Source organism: Labrus mixtus, chromosome 13 (genome assembly GCF_963584025.1).
Source record: "Labrus mixtus chromosome 13, fLabMix1.1, whole genome shotgun sequence".
NCBI classification, from domain to species: Eukaryota; Metazoa; Chordata; class Actinopteri; order Labriformes; family Labridae; genus Labrus; species Labrus mixtus.
This window is the reverse complement of record NC_083624.1, coordinates 9,900,463-9,912,601: the sequence shown is the minus strand read 5'-3', so window position 1 is coordinate 9,912,601 and position 12,139 is coordinate 9,900,463. Positions and strand designations below refer to the sequence as shown.

At 40.1% G+C, this 12,139-nt stretch overlaps 2 protein-coding genes and 1 long non-coding RNA gene across 4 annotated transcripts in view; 2 read left to right on the top strand and 1 right to left on the bottom strand.

Annotated features, from left to right (window-relative positions):
• The window catches only part of kdm6a (lysine (K)-specific demethylase 6A), a 39,972-nt gene extending 34,728 nt beyond the window's left edge, over window positions 1-5,244 (bottom strand). The window contains exons 1-4 of one of the 2 annotated variants that reach the window (XM_061053612.1): window positions 4,749-5,244; window positions 4,545-4,599; window positions 2,252-2,360; window positions 1,419-1,468 (exon numbers count right to left, since the gene is read on the bottom strand). In XM_061053612.1, coding sequence (XP_060909595.1) covers window positions 1,419-1,468; window positions 2,252-2,360; window positions 4,545-4,599; window positions 4,749-4,912 — 378 coding nt within the window. In that variant the 5' untranslated portion in view covers window positions 4,913-5,244. The remainder of the gene's footprint in view (window positions 1-1,418; window positions 1,469-2,251; window positions 2,361-4,544; window positions 4,600-4,748) is intronic. The other variant, XM_061053611.1, reaches the window with a different exon arrangement.
• Window positions 1-12,139, top strand: part of LOC132986916 (uncharacterized) — a 138,900-nt gene that overhangs the window by 44,348 nt on the left and 82,413 nt on the right. The gene's annotated exons all lie outside the window — the stretch shown is intronic.
• Window positions 7,446-11,854, top strand: fundc1 (FUN14 domain containing 1). The gene is made up of 5 exons (XM_061053610.1): window positions 7,446-7,565; window positions 8,235-8,394; window positions 9,676-9,751; window positions 10,088-10,216; window positions 11,081-11,854. The coding sequence occupies exons 1-5, from the start codon at window positions 7,499-7,501 to the stop codon at window positions 11,156-11,158; spliced, it is 510 nt and encodes a 169-aa protein (XP_060909593.1). The 5' UTR covers window positions 7,446-7,498; the 3' UTR covers window positions 11,159-11,854.

Below are 12,139 nucleotides of genomic sequence, written 5' to 3'. Positions count from 1 at the left end.
GTTTTAAATAAAATAAAAAACAAGCATGATTGAGAAACTCTGTCCACCAGTTACCAACAAAACTGAAAGCAGAGATTATGAGACCATTTAGGATTTTTGCAACCACCAGGAAGTTGAGTGTTGAACAGGAGTCACGTATAATGCAAACTACGCTAAAAACTGTAAAATACCACAGCAACATGACCGACCTCCGTCTACTCACAACAAGACGCAAGCAACATCCTCTCAGCTCGCTACACGGGGCCAGTGTGTGTCGTACTAACCCAACGCTGAATGCTTTCAAGTCAAACTCTCTCTCAACTTTTTAGAAGATCACAAATTCACTTTCATACTTTATTTGTTTAGACTTGCTCCCGTACAGCTTAGCTGATAATGACGGCTCCAGGCAGCTGATTAATGAGTGTCAGTTACGCTGTGTGATCTAACTCATCGGTTCATTACAGAAACTGAGGAGTTGTAAGAGGATGGAAAGCAAAGAGACATTCTTGTAAATACAAGTGGACTCACAGCTAAGAGAAACCAGAATATAAGTGCAGCGAGAGGGACGACCGAGAGGACAGTTATGATTTTTAAAGGCTTTGGGATTATAAGCAGACATTTTTAATCACTTTTAGGATCTCTGAGGACCTGGATTTTTAAGTGTTTTAAGTTGTTGGATCCTTAAAAAGATGCCTCTGCTGTTATTCTCCACAATAAAGAACAGTGGTTGTAGTCAATTCTGAACGGTCAGAAGAAAATAAAATACAAATCTATTGATCCCTGGTGGGGAAATTCAAGATAAAAATAGAAGAACCCATCACGATCCGGACCGTGAAACACATCATACTATGAGGTTGTTTGAAAAACACAGCCCTAATGTGACATCATGGTTGGCGTGAGTCACTGCAGCTACCGCCACTGAGTGTCAGAGAGCACGTAGACGACTGAGAAGCAGCGTCAGCGATCAGCGTTAATGCTGCAAAAACACAAAGAGGACTTCTACTGAGGGGTGTAATGGGAAATCGGGTCTGTTGAGCCAAGTTGAACATCACCGTTCTTTCTTACTTTGCAAAGCTAACCTGGTCGAGACTGTTCATTAGGTCCTGACTACTTTCATTAATAACCTGACAATGTCCTGTGTGGGCAGTCTATGCATTACTTGTTAATATCATTTATGATAGGACATGTCAACAAGGCATGCCTGCTGTTGCCATGGTGATACCAGACGCTCTTTGACAGTTCCAGCAGTCGCATTTAGGAAAAAAAAACGCCCTGAAGAGAAGCACGGGGGAGGACGCAGCGTGTTGACGTCCGTGTGACATCACAGAGACTCGATAATGTGTCACAGTGTTTGCTGCAATGTCTTTGAATGAAGAGCATGTGGACCAATGAAAAGCCAGCACAAAAGCTTCTGTAAAAGGTCTTAAATCAGGACTCACCTTCCAGTAGTCTGACTGTAAACTGAAGTACCTCTGGTATGCCGATAACGCTGAGGGAGAAAAAGAGAGAGAATACACACTTGAAAAAATGTCAGAAAACACTTCAGATATTCAACTCAGCTGCACTCCAACACTTCACAGCGGGAATGTTTAAAAGATGAGCACAAAAGGTTGAATGAGAATGATCCTTTGTCAACAGGATTCAGCAGTTTTTTGTTTTTTTTTACAGAACACAAGGCAGATAAGAAGAGCACACATCGAATGAGTCCTCATGCAAACTTCTCATTGAAACTGTTTTAAATCTCACAGTAAGCAAAGGAAGGAAAAACAAGATGAATTAAATATTCTAATGAGGAAGTAATTAATATGTCCTCCTGAGGTAAAGATTTGGGTTAACAAAAGAAGAAGAAGCAGGACATTGGGGGTGGCTGCGGCTCAGTTGGTAGAGTCGTTGTCTCTCGACCAAAAGGTTGCGGGTTCGATCCCCAGCAATATGTCCGATGTGTCCTTTGGCAAGACACATAACCGCAGCCTCTAAAAGAGCATTAAAGCCATTTTCAACTGTTTTTTTAGTTCCGAAACAAGCCCAGCTGTCATCACGTCTTTGTACATTAATATTGATTTCACCACTGCATAATTTTTTAAACCCCAGCCTGTGAATTCACATTGTGTTTCAGCGTTGTGTAAGCACAGCAGAGCGCTAGCACAATGAAACAATAAGAAAATTAGCCTTAAAAATGTCTAACTGGTTTCTGTCAGACTTGAGAAAATTCTTTGTGACCATATTTTGTGACATTTCCCCGTGCCCTTGGTGTACACATGGAGACTATCACCTTTTGGATAGTCCTCCAGCAGGAGGTTGAAGTGTCCCAGCTGGCAGAAAATGTCAGGGTCCACTTTGCCCTCCGCTTTCAGGATGAGGGCGTTGTAGCAGCTAACAGCCTGCACAGAGGGGCAGAGAACATATCATCACAGTTAAACACATGCTACACAACGGAAATTAAGAATACAAAGTTTAATCAAAAAGGCAGGAAGAACTCAGGTATGGAACCAAAATATAATGACAAACCTAGCTTTGGTTTCTTAGGCTGTGTTCACCCTGCAAGCAATATTGCTAAATGCTGAGTTTTTGCTCGGATCGGATTATTTTTGCTCAGCTGTTCACAATCCTGATTTTAAAAGTGGCCTGTATCAGACTCCAGTGGGGATCCAAATACGAAAGGGGCCCACATCTGATTTTAGAATATCAGGTGCAGTGTGACTTATGTTGTTCACACTGTCGTAAACAAATCAGCAAAAGAAAAAAGACAGTCAGGTCATTTTTGGCTGCAGTGTGAACACAGCCTTAGAGTTGATGATCATGCACAGCTTACAGATACACTTCCATAGAAATGTGTTTTCGCAGCCGTTTTGCATAATAACAGCTCTATGCTCGTTTATTGAACATGTCAGGGTAAACTACTGATAGACAAATGACCCTCTATAGAGCACAATGCAGCCATGCAGATGTGATTAGTGAGTCAACCACGTGTGTTTGTCGGAAACCATGACAATAAAACTGCAATATTGTTGAGAGTCTTTGTGCCGAGAGAAACAAGCCTGCTGAGAAGAGCATGCACCTCATGGAACACTTTAAAAACTGTATGTCTTTCTGGGGGCAGATCTGTGATGACAAAAGCATCTTGTGTTTAGACTTAATAAATGTGAAGTGTCCTCATTGTTCTTCATTAGCCTGCGTAATTATGACCTGTAAAGAGCGTTTGACTCTAAAGTGTCTGTAGAGGGACTTTAGGGGTGGATGCACAAATTCGGCTACATAAAAATGGTGTCTGTGATATTTATCATTGTGGTGCAAGGTGCATGCAACTCTGCAGGCATGCTTTACAGAAATGCATCCCTGCCGATAGTTGCATGCACCTCGCAGGACAATACATACACTTAAAGAGTCGAACTCTGCTTGCAGGTCATGTTTACACATGCTGATGAAAATGCTTCTTCTAAATCTTCATTCTCTTAAGTTTAAACTTCACATACTTTGTCATCACAGACCTGCCCCCAGACAGAAGATTAATACCGTTTTCTAATACTTCCGCGAGCATGCAACTCTTGGCAGGGATGTATTTCTCGGCATTACACCGGCTCACATCATCCCACTTACAGAGCTTTCATCACTAGACGTTGAGAATGGTGATTAGCTTAGCAACTAATGCTAGTAAGCTAGCAAAACCCCTCGCTGCTAAGATTATTTTCTTCCAATCCCCGCCATCTTGTTCCGATTCAAAGCAGCCATTACTTTGCAACTGTAAGAAGTAATTTAGAATTTGTTATCCCCCCTTCATACGGTCGGCTAAAAGAGGCACTGCTTCAGTTTCGTGTTGCGAGTGTGGAGGAGACAGAAAACCGCTGGGCAGCTAGCATGCTAACATGCTAACAGAGTGAGCTGACGCACAACCCAAAACTCAGATCAGATGGTGTGGCTGCAGTACACACAGACATGTCTGCAAAGTTAACACCGCCGCTTTAGATAGTCGTAAAAAGGTGCACACACGTCCACCTATGCGGATGCACTGTCATACTTTTTGCAAGTCGCAGTAGCAGCTGTGTGGCTAGGTGTTAGCTTTAGCTCGACTACATTTAAATGAGAAGTAACAATCGGTTTTAACACACGTCCCTTTCTCTCCTTCAGTGCATTCACGTTGTTTTCGTGTATTTATCTTTCTTACAAACAGTTCAAACAGATAATGAAAAGCCATCACATAGCACGGTAGCAATTCTCTCCATAACTGCTGATTTTAACAGGGTGGTTGTTCATTTCTGTGCACGTCGTTGCGGCTGTGAGTTAGGGGCCTGTTTCGACATTTTTTTTTGCACATTGCATAAAATCTACCGGCTCTGGTTTATATTCTGCATGGCAGTGCAGAGATGTGTCTGCAAACAATCAACACCTATAATAACAGAGAGCTCCTTCTACAGACATCTGGCTGCGTTCAGCGTGCAAAAGTTGGGCAAATGTGACGCTTTGTGCAGGACGTGCACCGCTGATTTCAGGTGGGATATGCACTAATCAGAGGAGATGTAATAACCCCAGAGAGAGAGGCTGGCTGTGATCCTATTCCTGTGACATACCTTTAACAGCAAGGCCTTCGTTCTGGCGCCATCTTCTTGAAGCCCAAACAGTGAACTGCAAGTAGAGGACAGACAACACGCAGGCGGTTCCGTGTTACTTAGAGGCAATCATATCGTATGTGTTGTTTTTAAAACTCTCAGGAGAAAAATATGCATGGGAGAAAAGAAGCGAGTGAGACTGCTTCGCGAAATAGATTATCTAACCTGTCAGTTCCGACCAGGCTCTCTTTTTCTTGCGTTGTTAGCTTCGGAAAGTCCTCTTCGATTTCAGTCGACGCCATTTTCTCCTCGTCATTACCAGCAACGCCGAGACTCCGGGCAGCAACAGAGGAGGCAGCGGCTGTGAGCGACACTCCGCACGATTTCATGGAAAAGAAACGGGGACGACCGACGGAACCGAGCAACTCCCGAGCAGAATGCAAAAACAGCCGAATCCGCTGCTCAGCTATCCGGGACTAAAACAGCAGGGGCGTAGCGTAATTCTTGCCAAATCCTCAAGGAAATGATCCCTTCAAGTTACCTTCCACACTCCTCATTGTGCATCCAAACAAAGCGTGTATTCCAGTGTCAGTGTGTGCATGGAGTTGATGGGGTGTTGGAGTTTTTGGAGGGAGTGTTACTTGATAATATCGCAAACTTCCCCAACCATCGGCTCAAAGTTGTTGTAATTGTGTCACATTAGAGGCAAACGCACGCCGCCACCGTGGACACGCCCTCCGCTAGTTTCAACCAATCCGTTGCCGGCGTTCGTACCCACGTGACTGTCTCCAGTTGATGTGTTTCGAACGTTGAGAACACGCGCGCGCTCACACACCAAAACGGGCTTCCAAGACCCGCCTCCGCTCATGTGATTGGCTAGTCGTAACATATTGTGATTACGTAACTGCCTTGTTAATCAGCTTATTGGCTGAAATGGCTGTCACACATCTCTATTGGGGGCGGCTGTCAATACAGGCTTGTTGCAACGTTGCACAAATACAGTACAGAAAGACAGATAGATAGATAGATTGGCCTTTCTGAATACTATTTATTTCCATCCTGATAATGTAACAATAGTGTTTATTTTCTTGATAAGTTGACAAATAATATATTAGCATAATTGCACCTTAAATTGTTGCACATACACATTCAAAAATACCTCCTTTCAGACACTGCTGTACCTTACAACATAAATGCTGCTGTGCAACTTTAGATCTACTCTCATTTGTACAGGTCTAATCTTCACAGTGTTTCTTCTGTGAATTCTACATGGGTCTATATTCTTATCCCTGCGCTGTGTACATACATTTGCTTAGTATATGTCTAATTGCTCTGTGCAGGGGTCTCTTTAAATCTTCTTTTGGGTTAATATATTAACATAGGGGAGGGGTGACAGCGCTGCTGCTAACTTAGCTGTTAAAGCATTGTTGTAGCTGTGTGGGGACCAGAGTTTTGAACCTATATTGTATTCTAATAAAAATCAAACGACAACAAGTCCTGTTTCAACACCACGGCAATGACAAAAGTCCTAGACATTGAATAATAGGTAGTTTCTTGTTTCTAACCACCAAAAGTAGCAGGCAAACTCCTAAGAAATGTCTAAATTGCACACATGAATTGGCATTTTTCTCGTAGGCTGCCGAAACATTGCCATCTGTGTAGTTAGACACATGTTGACTGCCTGCAATTCTCTTTTTATAAAGCTTTGGTACTTTTTGATTCTCTTGATCACTAAAATAACATTTAAAAACATGTGGTATAGAAAAGTTTCAAAGCATCAAAAAGGTTAACAACCTTACACTACTTTGTTCAAAGAGGCATACTACTCGTTAGGCTGAATAACAAACCTGCTGATACATGATTTAATCTGCCAACACTGTGCTCCCCTTATTTATTTCCAAACCATTCTCACAAGAAAACATGATTACAGAAAAAGACGCACAGTCCACTCTGCAAATAAAAACACTCAGTTGTCATGTACTATCTTAAACAGTAAGGAGGCTTTAAAGTCAGCCTGCTATATCTCATACTGCACAACACTTATTATTATTTAACACCGCCTCAGTGTTTACTTGAAGAACTGGACTTGCTTTAGTTATTGTGTTGGTTTTTATTTTGTTTATATTATATATATGTATTTGTAAGTGTGTTTAGTACTCTGTAAATGTGCCACCTTGTTTGAATGTATTCCCTTGTTTTTTTTAAATGGCGTAGCCTCTAGTTATAATAATAAAGTCATAATATTTGAACACATATCCCAAAGACACATTTCCTCCATTGAATGCAAAAGTGGACAAAAAAGTATAAGCCTCTATTCTCTTTTTATTTCTAAAATATTTTAGACGTGTGAGATCTGACTGCAGATAAACGAACACTTACTAAGAATGACTAACTCCACGTTTTTATTTTGTTTGAAATAATGAAAATACTAAAGTGATAAAGTAGAAAAGCAGTTGATTCAAAGGTTTGATGTCTTTTCCATATGCAAATGTTTTTAAATTAATAAATGTCCCAATTAGTTTGAATGCATTTTAGACTATATGAACGGATTTTTTTTTTTTTTTGTGGGGTTCTGTGTCTGCACCAAACACTGTATAAAGAAGGTTTTATTTACAGTCAATGGTCTGCACAGGACACATTTTCTTCATGACTGGGAACATGTGCAAACTCCTAAAGTCAAAGAAATGCAGAGGCTTCTTCAATTCTTGAAACAGAGTATAGGTTCACATTATTTTTACAGTCTATGGTTCACACACATTCACACTTGGAAAATGTTTCAATTTTCTCATATTTAAGAGTTTTGTGCATGAATAAACCTAGTCTACCAAAGTCGAATTATTAACAATATTGAAGTTGTTCTTCCTTGTGCAAACTTGAGATTACTTTTTACGATTATTGCACAGATAACATCCCGGTGTAGACGGACCTGCCCCGGTGTGTGTCTGGGTTTCTCTTTTACTTTGAACGTCAAAATTATGCAAATGACGCTGAACGTGCAGGCAACTGAGGACAAGCATTTCAAAATGGCGAATCGCGACAAGGGTAAGCAGGCCTTTAAAGTCACTACATCTTCTGTCTAGATCGGGACACGGGCTAGTTTAAGTACGTACTACACTCGGGACATGTTTGTAAAGTTTTACTTTGAGATTGCTCTCTTTAAAAATGTGTCTTCCTGCCGTTGGAACTGGGTTTGTTATGACGCAGCTTTAACAGCTAACTTTTCCACCGTCGCTTAGCTTCACTTGTCTGATGATGCTAATGCTGCATTCAAGTGCACCTCGGATGGTCCCGACTCCGGAGATTCGAGGTTGTTCTTCAAGAAAGATCATATCTTTAGATGCGTTCAAGAGCTTTATATCGACATGGACGATGCTACTCAAATGTATTTTGTATTTTATAGATCAAATCAAATCTATATCACTCTATCTAGACAGCAAATCGGAGTAACACATTACATGTCCCAAATCAGCCAAAACTTGTTTCGCTTTTGTAGGTTATTCCAACACTACGTGAATGCGTTGTGATAATTTAATTACTTCTACTTTAGCGTACAGTGGAGGTTTCGTAGCTCACTCTGCAGTGTTGTTTTCCTCGGTGACATAATAATTTTAACTGATACAGTTCTGTTATTGGATCGGGATTATTGTAGTACTGGTTATAAAGTGTTGTGTATGTGTTACTGTTATACGCTGACTGTATTTCTCCATGTAGGTAAAGAGTTGGAGGAGGAGATTTATGACAAGGTGGTGGACCTGACAGAATATGCCAAACGACAGAGATGGTGGAACCGCCTGTTCGGGAAGAACTCCGGACCTGTAGCAGAGAAATACTCAGTGGCTACACAGATAGCCATCGGGGGAGTGAGTGGATGGTAAATATACTCATTGGAAATGCATTGTGATGCGTTCAGGTGCTCCTAAGGACACTTAGATTTAACCACCAAAACTACTTGGTTAGATTTAGGATTTCAACTAAAGGGTAGGCATGTGGTGGAGTGGGTGTGTCTTTTAGTAAAGCTTGTACTTAATTAAGAGTATAAGCTTGGGGTTGCTGTGGCTCAGTTGGTAGAGTCGGACATCTCTCAACCGGAGGGTTGGGGGTTTGATCCCCAGCTCCTGCAGCAACATGTCTGATGTGTCCTTGGGCAAGACACTTAACCCCAAGTTGCTTCCACTGCTTCATCAGCGGCGTATAAATGTGTATGAATGGATGAGTTACTTCTGATGGACTCTTTACTCAGCAGCCTCTACCATCAGGGTGTGAATGTGTAGGTGTGACCTGTGGTGTCAAAGCACTTTGAGCAGTCAGAAGACTAGAAAAGCGCTATACAAGCTCAAGTCCATTTGCTTGCCTTGTTGCTGTTAGTGTGTGCTATATAAACAAATGTGCCGTGCCTATAGCAAAGCTACCTAAGAGATGAAACTAGTTTGTTTAACTTACAACAGGTGTTTGTAACAACTTTGGAAAAAGATGTCCATCATTGTTCATCTACATTTCACAAAAGTAATAGAAAGTAGTCATGGCTGCAGTGAATGGTAATGCATTAAGTGGCTACTCATTCACAGGTTATACGTAGATAAAAAAAAGAAATCCCTCAATGCTCATGTGAAAAGTAAATAAAGTCAGCTTGTGTTTTGTACATAGTCATCAGACAGACACCTGCCTTATTGAAACCTGAGTCCAGGAGGGAGTGCTGCATCAGCAGGATTTCTCTGTTGGCACTGTAGGCTCTGTAGTCATTGCAACATTTTCTTCATGAATTTTCAGATAAATAGCAATAATCAAAACATGACTCATCAATTTTCTGGCCTTCACATTGTTCGCGATATACAAGAAAGGTGGGCGGGGCTTGTCAAATGGGTTCGTTTACGGAGGAGATGCAGTGTTGAATCAAAACAGAAAGTATTTCTGTTGAAACAATATCCAGATACACATGTAGTTAAAGTACAAGCAAACAACCACACATGTTGGTGCACTACTACAGCTTTATAGCGTGTACCTGTAGTTCACAACACCATCACACTGGTCCTCCGTATACGTTGAGTGTGTGGCCGTTCATGACATGCAAATCCTACAGTTATCATTTTAAATGCAGTAAGAGTCATTCATTGTTTTTAGATTTACTTTAATGCTATGTTTTGCCTGACTTTAGGTGTGCAGGATACCTGTTTCAGAAGGTGGGGAAAGTTGCTGCTACATCAGTAGGAGGAGGTCTGCTGCTGTTACAGGTAATGTTGCTTCACCTGCTTCACCAAGTTATTTTGATTTATCTGTTGCTTCTTTTTTAGCTATTTTGGCCTAGAATATGTCATGCCAGCATTTCCCTACGCAAAAGACAACTTCATAAAATATCTTGTTTTGCCAACAAACCAATCTGTTTTTTTTTTTTAGCAGCAAACCATAAAACGTTCCTGTTTAAGAAGCTTCAGTCAGAGAATTTTGACGTTGTTCCATTTTAAATACTCCATGATTTAACTGTTGCATTTTCAAATAAATTATAAATATAGATAACACTCTGGTGAATGTGCCTCTCATGTGTTTCATTTGCCTGACTTCTTCTCCAGATAGCAAACAATAGTGGCTACATCCAGGTGGACTGGAAGAGAGTAGAGAAGGACGTCAACAAAGCAAAGAAGCAGCTAAAGAAGGGAACCAATCAAGCGGGCCCGGAGTTGAACACATTCATGGAGAAGGTGAGAATTCAATGTCAATCAACTAATCTTTATTTGTATATTCATAACAAATGTTCTCTCTAGACCCAAAGTTAATCAATCATGAGCACTGAGCAACATTTAGCAAAGTTACAGTGGAGAGGAAAAACTATCTTTAAGAGGCAGAGACCTCGAGCAGCACCAGACCCATGACGAACAGCCGTCTGCATAGACTGTGTTAAAAAGTCAGATAGAGGGTGATGCAGGAAAAGAAGAAAGATGGAGACAAACCGAGTAAAAACAATAACAATGAATCGTGTTCCTTTGTTTGGATTGTTAAGAAAAGTGCAATCAGAGCTTCATGATCAGTCTCTTTTTTTTATCCTGTTACACTGATGAACCACACATGATTATGTTGAAATGCTAAACGTCTGCTTTCATCCAAATACAACTTTTCACAAATGTCCTGTTCATAATACAGGGCAACATCCTCACAACGGTTGTCATGGTACCAGACTTTTAAACTTAAGAAAGCTATCGATTCTGTTTCGATACCACTGCAACAAAAATAGATGTCCTAGGCAACCAGTCTTGGATAATTCTTTTTTTTAAATCAACAGAAACTCCTGCACACTGTCTAAGTTGCACAAACACGTTGGCAACCACTTCTCGATACCATCAATCATTCATATAAAGTAGATTGTTGTTTTATCTAAAGTGTAGTTTTTTGTTTTTAAAGCTTTGGCACATTAAAGTATAGCACATTTGACAACCTTACCATAGACCACTACTTTTGCACAATTATATTTCTTAAGTTATTGTCTTTTGCTGTTCATTTCTGCTCAAGTCCATTTGTAACGGCTTGTAAAAACATGTCATGAACCATGCTGTGTGTGTGTGTTTTAGACCCAAGAGTTTGTGAAGAAGAATATTGTCGTCACGAGTGGATTCATCGGAGGATTCCTGCTCGGCCTGGCCTCTTAGGATCTGCCAAATAAGAAGCGTCTGTATTTCTGGGATGTAATGAAAGCTTTAAGGAAAGAGTAAAACCCTTTCTGGAGGTGTTTTGAATAGCAAACAACCAATCTGTGATCATAGCTTTAAGCTATGCGTCTCTGTTAAAGCTGCACATCTAAATGTCTATTGTCAAACTGTACCTCTGTGATAAGAGCACTGTGGGATTTATTGATTAAACCAGAATGGCCTACTTAAAAAAAAACTCCACTTTGCAGGCCAAATAAAAAACATATCATGCAAATTGAATTTTAAAAGCCATTGAATTGTTGTAGTTTTTTTATTTATTTTTTTGTTTACCAATTTGATTTTGAAACACAGATTATGCACTATTACTGCCCACATGTTATGGACGTTTAAGTTGACTCAAACATGAGTAGATTTAAATTGACCTTCACATGGCAGGTGGATATCATCAGTCCAGTTTTTCTCTCTTTCAATTCCAGACATCTTAATAAATCACCACTATGGTTAAAATGCTGAAAGAGACTAGATTGTTTTGCCTTTCATTGTAGAGTTGCAGGTGCATGTTGATGGGTTATGTCAGACTCCCCTGTATCTCTGTTTTTATTGACCTTGATCATCAGTAAATTGATGCTTAAAGTACTGAAGACTGTGTCTACTATGTACGTTTGAAGTACTAATAAAATGAAGAAAATCAGCAAACTCGTTTCTTATTTATTTTATGTTTATTGTGCAATTTCCTGAACATTTTTCCAATTTTAATTTCAACTTAAAGTGGTTTTACACACATTTTACTCATGACGTTTTATGCTGTTGGTGTTTGTATGTTGTATTTTTATCCTTTCTTCCAGACTTAAAGTCTTACAGTGATAAATAAGAATTAAATTTAACCTTGAATGTATTTAAAATCGTGTATTATATTAAAACGACATGGAATATAATGTAAATACAATAAATATTATATGTAATGTAAAGGAATACATAATT

Excerpts from the sequence above, each read along its gene's own strand:
- fundc1 (XM_061053610.1), top strand. The coding sequence starts at position 7,499 with ATGCAAATGACGCTGAACGTGCAGGCAACTGAGGACAAGCATTTCAAA. Across the intron at positions 7,566-8,234 it reads AATGGCGAATCGCGACAAGG|GTAAAGAGTTGGAGGAGGAG; the intron begins GTAAGCAGGCCT and ends TTCTCCATGTAG. Across the intron at positions 9,752-10,087 it reads GAGGTCTGCTGCTGTTACAG|ATAGCAAACAATAGTGGCTA; the intron begins GTAATGTTGCTT and ends CTTCTTCTCCAG.